Below are 13,712 nucleotides of genomic sequence, written 5' to 3'. Positions count from 1 at the left end.
CACACGTGTTCCTGGGCGCAGGGGTTCATGTGTGTTTGCACCTGTGGTCCTGAGCACTGTGGTTGATGTAGTGGCTGGTCTGGCTTTGACCCTTTCTGCATAGATACGTTCTCATGTGGCCACGTGGCTTACCGAGGCTGGTGTGCACAGACGTGTCTTTGCCTGTGCATGTAATCCCATGCCTGAGATCTTTGGGCAGGGCTTTGCATAAACTAGTGCTGCGTGCCCGTGGTCTACAGGACTAAGCCCCACAATGCTCAAGGAAGCCAAGCACCCAGGATAACCTCACAAACTAAATATCCCTTGAGCAACCCCTTCCTTGCCATCATGCCCTGTATGTTTCTGTGTGGGGCCATGTCCCACAGGCTCTTTCCTGGGCAGCTGGGCCATTTCACAGAAGTTGTTGATCACCTGAGAAGCAAACTAAGGGAAGAGTACTAGATTATTGGGTTATTAGTAAGGGAGTGATTTTCCTCCTTCTCCCTCCTCTTGTATGCTCCCTGCAAAACAAACAGGTGATGCCTTAACTTAGAGCAGAGATGGGTTTTCATCTCATGGGCTTCAAACCCCTTCTAGCCCAGCCAGAGGGGTTTTCTGTGCAGAGGGTCTCAAGGGTAAGGCTGAGGTGTGAGTAGCAGCCAGACTTAACTGTTCAGTACAAATGCACCTGGTGTCAAACAAGTTCACCTAAACCAGGCAGCTACTGAGTTGGCAGGGCTGAGAATCTTGTTCCCAGAGGCTGCAGGCAGGTGAAGGTGTGCTCCCTCCTCTGGCCTCACTCGCTCCACAGGCAGGGTGTGGGTTTTGGCAACGGCCCCAAAGAGCACAGAGCTGCGGGAGGAGCTCCTGGCCTGCGCAGCAGCCTGGAAATCGCCTCTCTGTCCCAAGGAAGGGCCAAAGCACAGACAGTATCTATAGTGATAGATGGAGTGTTACAGGGTACAGCCCTGCTGTGCTGGAACCAGGGACAAGGTGTAAGGCAGTGACACAAGAGTGGGCATCACTGAGAGTCATTCCTGCCCTTGAGGCCACAGCAAACCAGCCTTGTTGCTGTGATACAGCTCGCTGCAGGGAGAACCCCCGATGGGAGAGACGGGGCAATGATGAGACTGTCTTGGGCAGACGCTGGTACCAAACCTCTGTTGGTATGTGCAGCTTGAGACTCTTGTATTTGAGTTTATGGTTTTCCCATATCCCTTCCCATAGCCCCGGGGAGTCACTGACTGCAGTGGGAATAGACCAAGATCTTAGCTTGTTTCTGCCCAGATACCATCGCTGCATGATCCTATCTTACCTGATTCCAGCCTTGCTAATGGCTCCTTAAGCAAAGAGAATGCAGAGGGGTGGGTGGAATTTCTATTTGCATTTGAGTTTTTGGCAAAGCTGCACTCTCCTAAGTCATACACACTCCTTAGAAACACACTCCTGCCCTCTGGGCCATGGTCCACTAGTCTATGGGTGCCAGGATGATGATCTCTTACTCTGCAGCTGCTGCTGCACTGAATCAGCTATCATTTGAAGTCCCCTGGCACAGCGGACCTCTGATTCTCCTCTGGGGTAGCTCCCTTGCACAGGAATGAATGAAGAAGCTGCATCTTTCCCTCCCCCTTGCTTCTTATTGCTCTGCGTGGGATATTCACATACCTCCTCCATGAGTTTCAGAGCACATCCCGTTGTTGAGGCATGGGTTGCTGCTGCAGGCACCGGTTGGGGAGCAGCACTGCTTTATCCCCATCTCTTCCACAATTTCCTTTGACTGCCCTTTCCCGGGCAGGAGAACCACTTCTCTGCCATTGATTGCAACCACATCCAGGCAGCCTCTGAACCCCCGTGTGACTCTCTGGGACTGGAGCGGCTGCCGGAGGCCCCCAAAAAGCAAGTCTCGTCTGCCCCAGGAGATGCTACAGGTCAGTGGCAGCTGGAGAGAGGTGTTTCCCAGTCCGTCGATGAGCAGGCGGACAGACGTGTTCTTCACCTCCAGGAAGACTGAGTGCCACTCACCATCGCTCACAAAACGTGAGGAGGAGAGGTTCCCAGTGTAGTTCCCCTGGCAACTGTACCCAAGTTGAGGCACTCCATTAATCATCTGCAAAACATGTCCCAGAAGTCATGGTTAGCTGTGATACAGGTGGCTGCTGTTCATAGAGGCTTTCAATGCTTCTCCTCCTCTTTGTTCCCATCTCTCCCTGCCTAAGCATAGAATCATAGAATAGTTGCCTCTTTGGTATGGGTGAGGGTGCCGAAAGGACCTCAGTGGGGAGGAGCACCTGGCAGCTTTCTCTGGAGAAGGCAAGGAGGAGGTGGGAGGCAGAGAAAGGAATGACTGTTGTACCCAGCTTCTAACCAGCATGCTGGAAAACCAGGCCAAAGCTGCTGCTGGGTGTTGCAATCCAATCCTTGTTCTCCAGCAGATGGGAGGGAGAGAAGGTATTGAGCTTCTAAAAGTGAACCACACCAGTGTGTTTCTGTGTTAAACTGGAATGGTAGAAATTCCTATTTGTGGCCCAAGAGTAGTCTTTAAAACTCATATGGAGGAAGGAAAAAGAAAAGGTTAGCTGTAGTGTTTCAGGGTGGTCAGGCATAAACCTCTTTCAGTTTTTTATCCCCAGAGCTTTGTTGATTAAAACCTCTGTTTCATAGAAGCCAAGAGCCTATGGAGGAGGAGAAGAAGGATGTAACAAAACATTTACAGAAAACCTGCAGATCTTGCTATGTAACATCAAGCAATTTATGCCAGGTGAAAGACATCTCCAAGGGGGGCATTAAGGACAGAGAGGAGTGGTGATGTGTGAAAGAGTCTACAAGAGGATCAGCAACTCTAGGGTACACTGAACTCCAGAGGAACCTACATATGGTATGATGTGGCTACTTTGGAGGGGTAAAAAGCAGAGCAGAACAACAGTTCACTCTTAGAGAAGTCCAATAATATAAATAAATCCCAATGGGAGGAGAGAGCAGCTGCTGGAGGAAGAACACGGTGCAGCTGGCACATGCCGTGGAAGGGCCTCAGGGCAACACGTGTGTAAATCTCTTTGCACAACTGGCAAGTGCACCAGAGAACTTTGTCATTTCACTCTATCTGGAGGAACATGATTTCACTTCAGATGGGTCTGTAGATTTGGCTTCTCAATATCTGGGGCTGGGAGACAGCTGAGAACTCAGTTCCCTGGAGCAAGAGCAGACAGACTGCCAAGTCTTTCCCAGCTTGCCTGTTTTGCCATCCTCTTGCTGCACCCTATTTCTGAACATCAGGAGATGGATGGGTGACAATTTGCATGCCCTTGGGAGAACTCATCCTCTTAATCAATCTACAAACCATTGGTTACGATTCTTTCAAGGCTTTGGCTCATACCTAGAGCACTGCAATCCACAAAGCTTAAAAGCCTGAGAGATTCCTTCAGTTTTTTTCAAGCCAGATGGTCTAGAAAAGGTTTGATCCCTGAGATGTTAATAAAATAAATCAGGAAAGAAATGATTCACAGGCAACTTTATGGTGGGGGCTTTACGAATGTTTCCTACTGAAAAGCTTGTGAAGACATCTGGGTACAGGAGATTATGGGCACACTGAACTCCGTCAGTGAAGAGTCTTTTCTCCCTTGTTAGGCCTGGCTCAGTAGAGCTTCTTGACACCTCGTCCTTTTCTGGAGTGTTGGACTACTTCTGCTGACTATTTGGTGACTCTCCTTCCCAGATGGGGCAGAAAGCTAGGGACCCTTCTCAAGCAGCTAAGTTTTTCTCATCAGTGCTTTAAATGCAGCTAAAAGTCACTTTTGCAGATGGGTACAGGACATATGGATGATGCTTCTCTGCTCTAGCTCTTAAGGAGCAATGGCTATGGCAGCAGGAGCTTGCAGTATGTACTTTGGGCAGGTCCCTGGGCATTGGTTGCTGTGCAGCTCTGTCTGTCTGAGTCTTTTATAACAGCAGAAAGAAAAATATTTCAAAATAGGAAGATGGGGTTGTGAAACCATGAGAAGGGACGAGGGAATTCAGGGACAGGATGAACATTTCCAGGTAGATTACAGTAGATCTTCATGTGATTAGCCTCAGGGACAAATCTCTGTAAGCTGCTAAGTGTGTCTTGTGATCTGGGTTTCCAATTGGTCTGGATTTAATTGATGAGGAATATACAAAAACCCTGCTCTTTAGTCATCTGCTACTTTCCTTCTGTTGCCAGAGTGGAAGAGGGAGATGATCGTTGAATGCGGGTTCTATTCAGTGTGCTGTTGGGAGACGAGAGTGATCAGACTGAAACGTTCCCATCTCTGCAAGTGTCTAAACTAGTGAAACTACCTAAAGAAAGTGGTTGAAAAGAGAGTGTGTGGGGGCGAGAAATAGCGTTTAAGACTCCTGTTTTGTCTGTTCTGTCCATTACTGTTAAGGACCTTTAATTTGAGGTCCATGCATGATATGACTGGCATATTCTCAGCTGCAGGTAAAGGTTGGTGATATCATTTCCAATTTCGGAGCTCACCTGTGCCCTCCCATCTCTGTATTCTGGTACCCCAACCGTAATGTGGTCTGGCAAACTGTTTGTGTGCTCACTCAGAGTCTGACTCTCCTTCTGAAGTCTGAGGACAAGTTTGCCCTTTGCTATAGCAAGCTGATCTGGGGAAAATGCTACCTGTAAATTCTTTGTCCTGAGAGATGCGATATAAGAGAAGGATGGAGAAGCAAGCTGTAAGGAAAAAAATGATGTGCTTGGCTCTCACTTGGTCTTCCCGAGTCTTATATTTTGGCTAGATGAATTACTAAGGGTACATATTATTGCATCTTCTTTCTGTGTTTCCTTTGCCTAAACCAGTGGGTTTTTACTCTGGAAAGAAATCCCATGCATTGCAATACAGACCTCCAAAGTGGTGTGGTCAGTCCCGTTAGAGTGGAACACCACAGCGTGCAGCTGGCGAGTCTTCAGGCGGAAATGCATGTGCCAGGAGCTGACCTGTGAATGCTGGTACCAAATGTAGCTGTGGCCCCCAAACCTCACAGCTGTTCCTGGAAGGAGAATGAACAAAAGGTCTCATCTTTGTCATGCTTTGAGACTTTGGACTGTATGGAGCCTTGCCTCTTTTCCAGCATGACACCATAACTATCCAGGAACAATCTCAGCCACAGCAATCAATGCACAGCTGCACTGCACCTCCCACAGCTTCTGTTTGGAGCTCCAAGTGTGGTCTTTAGTGTAAAAAAACAAAAAAAATCCTGCAGCAGCAGCCTGTCTATTTCAATTATATAGTGCCTTTGAGGTGCTCTCAGCATGGTCTTCAACACCCCTGAATTTCCTCATCCTTAATAAGTCTCTGTATTATTCCATGGTATCCCCCTGCCATTCCTGCCCAAGTGATGTTACCTTCTCTCCCTGCTCACTTCATTTATTTCTTGCAGTATTCTAGAGTGAGTATAACAAATAAGCATTATTTGGCTTTCCTCAAATTTATCTGTGCTTTTCTGAGTCTAGGCTCAACACAGGAGCTCAGAGACTGAAATTCTGATCACTGAGCTTCATTACCTGCTAGGTATGAGTGACTTTTTCCAATGAGATAGGTAGATGTTGCTATTAAATGCTACAGGAGATCAATTTAAAAAGAAAAAAAAAAAAGGAAGACTGTGAAACTTCTGAACTCTAAAAGTCTAGATTTGTCTTTGAAATTGCAGGCAGAGTTGTTGGTTATTGGGCAACCTAATTCCATGGAAAGTCTAGGTGCTTTACAACATAAGGAAGAAAGACACAATATGTTTATTGGGTGGGATGCTACCAGGAAGGATTGCTCACCATTGCAAGAACAGATTTGCTCCAAGCTGTGCCGTGGGGTGAGGACACTGAGTCGGGCAGTGCTGTAAGTTGACATCATGCCTGGATCCAGCTGAATGGTTTCCTTGCAGACACGATGGGTGCAGTCTGGCCCGTGACATGGCACATGAATTGCCTTCTTCATCCGGAGCCCAACGAGTTGGTCCATCTCCCCAGCTGACACAGTGATCTTATTTGCGAGGATCCGAGGTTCATACAAGGAACCGTGTGGCTCTCCAACAGCCAAGAGCAGGTCCACTCCATCAGAGGTAGCTGCAGGCTGTAAGCTGGCCATGTGGATGTTTTGGCGGCGGGTGACAAGGATGTTTCCCAGGAATCTCTGCAAGTTGCGCCAATGGTCCCCCACAAACTCCTCAGGGGAGAGGTGACGGAAGTGTAGCACCACTGCCTTGTCCAGGGCCTCCTGTGTGAAGCACCACACGTGGACGTTGACGCTGGTGGTGGCTGTGAATGTCCCATCACTGACTGTTACGTTCAGGACATAGTGGCCGTGGGGAAGCTTGTCCCCAGCAATGATCTTTCCATCCGCAGTCCCAACAGAGAAGAGCCCCTCCTGGGGCACTTCTGCCACCAAAGTGTACACCAGCGTGTCATGGGGGTCTCGATCTGTGGCATGGATCTTGCCCAGGACGCCACCTCGGAAGGCTTCCTCGTTGGTGGTGATGAATATTTCCAGAGGAAGGGCTGAGGGGGCATACTGACTCTGCTCAGTCACTTGGATATTTATAAATGCAGATGAAGACAGGGGAGGGATACCACTGTCAGAGACCTATCAAGGAAAACAGAAGGCTCTGTTATAGCCACATGCTGACATGCTGTCGCCTCACCCGGCTGGATGGGCTGAGAGGGTCTTGCAAAGAAGCACACCTTGGAGGTGGCAATGGGTGGAAGCTGTCAGGAATAAGGAATGGGAAAAACTGGCAGCACAGCTGGATGTCTGCTTGGAGATGGCCCCAGGGAAACTGCAGTGTGCCTTCCAGTGTGGAGACTGGTTGAGACCTCCTGTCAGCAGTGGGGTTGCACTAATTTCTGTGTGTGCTCATCAGCAGCTGAGGCACACCTGGGTGGCCCAGATTAACTGAGGATTAATCGTCTTTAGAGGTGTTGCTAACCTTTGGGGTTCTGTGCTTAACTGAGTGTATAGAGATATAAAGCAGCTACACACATAAATGCATTTTCTCAACTTCCAGACTCTTTAAGCCCATGTCCCACCTCTGACAGTGTCTGTCTAGCATGAGTCAAGGAATGTCAAAACAATCATATTATAGAATAAGTTTCTCCCTAATCTTAGGCAGGTAGTGTTTGAGGTTTATAATAGTACCCAGCTTTTAAAACAACTACCATTACTGAAGAAGCATGTACTTCACATGTTATTATGCTTTTGTTTGTAATGGACTATCATTATTGATAACATTGAAAAATAATTAAATCGCTCTGCAATAATAGAAATTCTCTTTGAAGAGGAACTTTAAGCACTTCTTAAATGACAAGGATAATTGGAGAAAGTTCATAGGACCAGATCCAGGTCTCACTTTAAACTGGAAGTCACTATAATGATGCTGGGAAAAGCATCTGTCTAAGGAAACTGCTGACAGAGTATCACGATCACGTTATCTGATTTTATCAATGCAGAAGCTGGCTCCCAGCTTCATGTGGGCAGGCTGTGTAAAGAAATGAGCTCTGGAGCTGGCTCCAAGCTGCATAATTTGTGCCTGGATTAGATTTCTCCAAATCTAGAGACATTTCCTTCCAGCTGTGCTATCCTAATCTCATTTTGTTGCTGCTTAATCTGGCTGGGGAATTCAGTACTAGGACAGTAAGGCAGGCTCTACCTGGACTTGTAACAGGTACTGTTCTTTCATTCTTCTGTTCAGGATGGATGATGTCACCAGCAGACCATTCTGGGTGACATCAAAAGCCTTCCCATCGTTGCCCTGGGTGATCTGGAATGAATACGGCGGTCCATTTTCCGGGGTGTCTCTGTCACTCATAATCAGCTCTAGGACGCTTGTACCCACAGGAGCATTTTCCTGAAATGGGAAAAGATTCTAGTAGAGAAAGGCAAGTAAAGAGAAAAGGCCCAGGGAAACTCACAATGCCCCTGGAGATGCTGGATCACGAACAGGGAAGCAAGTCCACACACCCCACATGCATCAGACAGAGACTCTTGCCAGCAATGGCAGAGACCCAGTGGTTTCATGGGACTCCCTTTCATGGTGTTACTTCTGTGGCAGCAAAGCATAGACAGTTGAGCTGATGCTCTTGCTTTCCCCTTGAATCATGCCAGCACAAGCAGGTGAAAGCATGTTTTGTCTGTGTTTCTTTCTGAGTACATATAGGTGTTTTCGGTCCAAGTGACAACTGGGCTGCATCCAGCAGGCATGATGATGCTTGACTGTGTGCTTGCATCTACTCTTTATGTTGTGGTGTAGATGTGAATGGTTGCAAGGGAGAAAGGGGCTGCAGGTCAGGCTTGGAAAGTGTGAAAAGCTCTGCACTCTCTGTACTGAAAGGACAAGAGATGCCTGAATTCATTGGAAGGAGAAAATGACTTCTGTTGGCAGATTCTCTGTCCCTGCAGTGCTACTGGTTCTTTGTGGCAGTGAACAAAAAGCAACAGCATCTTTCATCACCGTCTCACCCCTCTGCTCCCGCAGCAGCCCTTGCATGAGTACTGTAGTACCCTAACACAGTCTGGGAGAACAAACCACCTCCTGGCTTACCTGCACTACCACGCTGTAGTTGAGCTGGAAGAACCGAGGAGGGTTGTCATTGACATCAGACACATGGATATGCAGGGCGACGTCACTGAACTGAGCAGGGTGGCCGTTGTCTGTGGCTCGAACTGTCAAGGAATAACTGGGGATCTGGAAGATTTGTAGTGTGTGATTACTGGGAGAAATGGAGGAATGGTGGCTTTTTTACATTGTTGTTTTACCCTGTTGCAGCCTGTTGAAATGATTGAGGCCATGCATTGCACCATAACAATAACTTTGCCCTTGGCTAAGGCTCTCCATCCATAAATCACAAAGCACATTGCTAAAGAAAATCAACCTCACAATAGTTGCAGAGAAGGGAAACATCTTACCAGAGATGGATGAGACTTAAGTTGGGCAAACATCTGTCAACAGTGGTTTGAGCTGCTACTGTTTTATGAATGATTGCCTAGAAGACCTTTCTCTCTCTTCTCCACACCTGTTTTCTATAGTGCTCTGATGCAGAGAAGCAGAAACCAGTTGGAAACATGTTGGTTTCCAGTTTGGGGCTGACTCCCATCCAGCCAACTCAAAGCAGCCCACAGCCTGGAGCTGTGAGAACTGAAGGCTGTATTGCCTCCCCTAAAGCCCAGCCTTTCTCCAGCAGTATCTACAAGTCTAGAAAATGAGTGAAAGAAAGACTACCCTTCTGCTTACAGTATTAGGCATAGATCATTCAGAAAACTTGAGGTAGTTGGATATACTGTGCTCCCTCAGTCTTTTGGGGCACACCTGTTGTAACCTTCCTGTTCCCATTTTCTGGTACTCACCTCCTCCCTGTCCAGGTGCTTGGCGATGCTGATTTGCCCACTTTTGGGTTGAATGGCGAAATGTCCGAGCGGGTTCCCTTCCACGATTGAATACGTGATCTGATTGTTCATTGCTCCATCCAAGTCATCAGCTGACACCTGTTAAGAGACAAAAAAAAAAGCTAAGATGCCTGGCCCAAAAAGGCCTTGCTATGGAGGAACGCAGCAGGACCTCCTTGACATTTAAGGGTATTGGTTTGAGCTTGCCTCAAATGAGGAGGAGGAAGGTGGTTTGCATAAGTGTCATTCATTAATTTTTTCGATACATGCTACAATCATGACTTTCTCCTTGTCCCTTTCCTGATGTTACCACCACTGTGATGGTAACAGGCTGGGAAGGAACTTCCACATGGATGTACCTTGGGCTCTGCCTTCTCTAGGTCACAAGGGTATTTGCCTTCTGCAGGCATTTTAGCTCTTGAGAGATCCTCAAAGCTCCTGAGCCCCCTTTAGCTATCTCAAGCTTTTACTTAAGGATGTCTTATAAAACAAAGTGTTCTCCTGTCTATGGAGTGTCAGGAATTCTGGCAGTCATCCTTCTTTGAAGGCATATTTAAACCTTAGATGTTGAATGTCACAAACCCAGTGAGGTATCTGTGTCCAAGGAAAAGTAAAGTGTGAAAGAAGAGTAAATAATGCATAGGACAATTAAAAGATTAGGTAAAGATGGCTGGCCTGGTTCATAATCATACCGTGAGGATGATTTCCCCAACTGCAGCATCCTCCCGGATGTCAGCAAAGTAAGGGTCTTGGATGAACTCTGGTGCGTGGTCATTGATGTCGGTTATGTTGATCACCACCATGGTCACATCACTGAGGGAAGCTGAGCCCTTCCTTGTGCCCTCGATGGACAAGTAATACTCGTGACTTGCTTCAAAGTCCAAGCTGCCGTTTATGTATAAGGCACCTGCATCGGCAGATGGATAGAAAAGAACAGAAGATACTTTGAATGAATTGCATGTGAGGTTTCTTGGAATTCTGGAGATATAATGAAGTAATTGCCAAACTGCCACTTTGACCTTCTCTGGTTAAATCAGCATATTGTAGGTCATGGAATCACATAAAAAAAGCTAAAATTTAACTGATTCTGTCGTAACCTGCATCATTCTGGTATCAAATGTTTGAAGAAGTGAAATAAACTTCAGTTCTGGAAGGTCTCCAGGAATCTTGATTGGAGGAGATCTGGGACAAAATAGAACAAGGGTCTAACTGTGCTGTTGAAAGCTGTGACCAAGGCAGTACTAGAGCATCGCTGCACTGAGCCACAGGCAGGATGAAAAGGTGTGACATGTCGTTGCAGAGTTGTACAGGAGAAAAAGGTATGTGGCAAGATGCTGTGATTTTTGAGGCTTGGGATGCAACACAGAAAGAAGGAGGAAGCAGTTAATCTCAAAAAACGAATGGTGAACATGAACGGAAGACATAAAGTGAAAGCAAAAGAAAGAAAGGAGGGACAGAATGTGCCTGTGTATTTCAGTGCTTTCCTGGGTTCATCACTGAAACTACCGTATTTTGAGATGTACACTCAATAAGAAGATTGGTGTGGAAAAATTAACAAGAGCCTTGGGGACAGAGTAGCTGAGGAAGGTGTTGTGGGTGAGGATGTTACAGCAGAAGGCAAGAAGGCCATTGATGACGCATCCAAGGGCTTGTTTCAGGGAGTTAACATTGGCCTTCCGATAACAGCTCTTATCAGATCGCTTTGCAAACAGAGCAGTGTTTTATTTGGCTAGTAAACCTGGCTCAACACCTGCTCATGGTTAACAGATTGGTATTATCCACATTCATTCAGTGCTACCCAAAAAATCTGCTGGTTACTCTGGGCTGCAAGTTCATTGTGGGATCAGGATGGGATTTTTAAATGAAATCATCATCTCCTTCATTTTGAAGTGGAAAATTTTCTCCATCCTGTCCTCTATGTATTCCTCATTCCCACACACCTGTCTGAGGTCTGAAAAATATGATGGGAATATTTCCATTAATTTTAGTAATATTTTGATCACTCCTTAAGTGACTTGGCTGGCAAAATTTGGGGTAGAAGACTGTGTTCCCTACCTATGTGCTGGCTAAAGACAGAGGGGAGCAGAAGTGCAAGCCAGATGGAGAACCACCAGAGAAGACGTGTACAAGGACAGCTTTTGATGTTGGGTCAACATGGACCTGCTTGGTCATGAAATCACATTACCTGTGTTTGAGTTGAGCTGAAATTTCCCGTGGTCGTTGCCATTCACTATTTCATACTTGATCTCTGTGTTTTCTGCATTGTCCCTTGTCAAGGCTGACAGGTTGAGGACCTCTGTACCCACAGCTACATCTTCCTTTACCATGGCCATATACTCAGGGGCCAGGAAAACAGGCAGATATTCATTTAGATCCACAACGGAGACAGTGACAGTGCCAAGAGCAGAGAGGGGCTCTGGGGTGCCTCTGTCGGTAGCACGAACTGTCAGCTCAAATGCTGAATGCTGTGAATCCTTCAGAGGCTTTTCCAGACGGATCACCCCTGTGGTTTCCTCAATTGAAAAGTGTCCATTGGCAGAGTCAGACAGAGAATAGACCACCTCAGCATTGGGACCTGGAAGGATAAAGGACAGGCTGCATTAATTCCTGGGTAGGGATGCTGCTGGTTTAATCCTTATTTTTTTAATACATTTGGACTTTGTATACTTAATGACCTTAAATTCCTAGGGAAAATGGAGGCTGCAGGAACACTAAGTGTATTCCTGTCCATATGTAGGTTCAGATATCTAGCCATGCTCACCATCATTTATCAGCATCACCTGTCTGTGTTTACTGGTGCTTCCCATTTTTAATTCCCCTGTTTTCAAATGTAATATCCCTTCATATCTGCTTCCAAAGCAGATAAATACGTTCTTGCTTCTCTGTCATTGTAAATTTGGTCTCTGCTGGAGAGGTTTATTGAAAGCTCCTTTCTTAGGAGTCTTGTCTACATTTCTGAGAATCTTTGTGTCTTCAGAAGGACCTCTCCATCCGTATCACCCGCCACATCCAGATCTAAAGCTCATTTTTTCCTTATTATACTCATTCTCAGTCTCCATCTTGGTAAAGTTTCTGTCCAGTTTGGATCCCTGACAAACTGTGTATCACAGTTTGTGCTGTGCATCGTGATTACAGTTACTGAGCATGTCCTCAAAGTCTATCTTTGCATGTTTCTACAGATTTTGCATTTCCTACAGGGTCACAAAAATGCTGATGCCAGCCTGCTAGTCAAGAACATGTCAGCGATGAGATCCATGCACATCTTCGCCAAGATTCAATCATCTGTAGCCCTTCCTAGGTTTCAAAGGTTTCTATTCAGGATGAAAGATGAACTCTATTAAAAAGTAAATCCCCTTCTGACTCACCTTCATCAAGGTCCCTGGCAGCAACCACAGCGATGGGTGTCTTTGTCGTGGTGTTGTCAAAAACAGCCACGGCGCAGTGACTGGGGAAGAATCTTGGTGCGTTGTCATTCGTGTCCTCTACAATCAGTGTTATATCTGCCTGGCAGGAACGGCCTCCACCATCTGTCGCTTTGGCAACAAGATGGTACATAGGTTTCTGTTCGCGGTCGAGAGGTGCGGATGTGGTCAGTTCCCCTGTTGGAAAGAACAAGAGATGGTCTTGTCTCCTGCAGCTTCAGTTTAGGAGAGCTCGGAGATGTTCAATCTTGCTGCCTTCCTGGGTGAACCGTGGGAGACAACAGAGCGGGTTTGAATGCTGTTTGTAATTCAGCTAATAGTGGTAATGTGTCCACACCACATTGCTTGGGGCTATTCTCGGATCGCTGCCAGCCAGTGCCCTGGCAGGGCTTGGCATGGGGAGTCCTGCAAGTTGGGCTGAACTTCATGTAGGGGATGTCGTCATGGGATAAAAGTGCTCATAAAGTTGTATTATACTTCTAAAGACCTTTGTAAACCCTGATGCATTAAGCTTTCTGCAATGTAATGAACCCCAAATGATCTCTAGAATGATCATCATGTCTATTTGGACTAATATACTGCCCAAGACCTGATAGGATTTTTTTTAGAGTTTAGAACTTGGGTCTTTGATTCAAGCCGAATACTTGCAGATCTCTTCTTCTTGAGACCTGCCTTTAACAATAGTGTCTAACCTTCATTTTAACGATGCTAATGCCAACATTTGTAAAGAAAGCTAGCAGGAAAATGTAAAGCTGACTTTCCTTTATACTGTATTGCAATAAACCTGCCTGTTTGCCATTCTCTCCTGGCTTGGGAGAGCTGCAATGAACAGTGCTTTCGTTTGCTCAAGAGGAGACAAGTGTTGAGCCACACAGGGAGCTGGCACTTTTTGGGAGTGGGTGAGGAAGAGGGT

At 46.5% G+C, this 13,712-nt stretch overlaps 1 protein-coding gene across 1 annotated transcript in view; it reads right to left on the bottom strand.

The window, feature by feature from the left end:
* The window catches only part of FAT2 (FAT atypical cadherin 2), a 57,358-nt gene that overhangs the window by 5,842 nt on the left and 37,804 nt on the right, over positions 1–13,712 (bottom strand). The window contains exons 13-21 of the mRNA XM_005503378.3: positions 12,743–12,976; positions 11,563–11,952; positions 10,070–10,284; positions 9,339–9,476; positions 8,536–8,679; positions 7,645–7,842; positions 5,774–6,581; positions 4,850–4,995; positions 1,645–2,086 (exon numbers count right to left, since the gene is read on the bottom strand). Coding sequence (XP_005503435.2) covers positions 1,645–2,086; positions 4,850–4,995; positions 5,774–6,581; positions 7,645–7,842; positions 8,536–8,679; positions 9,339–9,476; positions 10,070–10,284; positions 11,563–11,952; positions 12,743–12,976 — 2,715 coding nt within the window. The remainder of the gene's footprint in view (positions 1–1,644; positions 2,087–4,849; positions 4,996–5,773; positions 6,582–7,644; positions 7,843–8,535; positions 8,680–9,338; positions 9,477–10,069; positions 10,285–11,562; positions 11,953–12,742; positions 12,977–13,712) is intronic.

The sequence above is a fragment of the Columba livia genome, chromosome 14 (assembly GCF_036013475.1).
Source record: "Columba livia isolate bColLiv1 breed racing homer chromosome 14, bColLiv1.pat.W.v2, whole genome shotgun sequence".
Classification (NCBI taxonomy): domain Eukaryota; kingdom Metazoa; phylum Chordata; class Aves; order Columbiformes; family Columbidae; genus Columba; species Columba livia.
The sequence above is the reverse complement of the archived record's forward strand: the minus strand, read 5'-3'. Positions and strand labels throughout refer to the sequence as shown.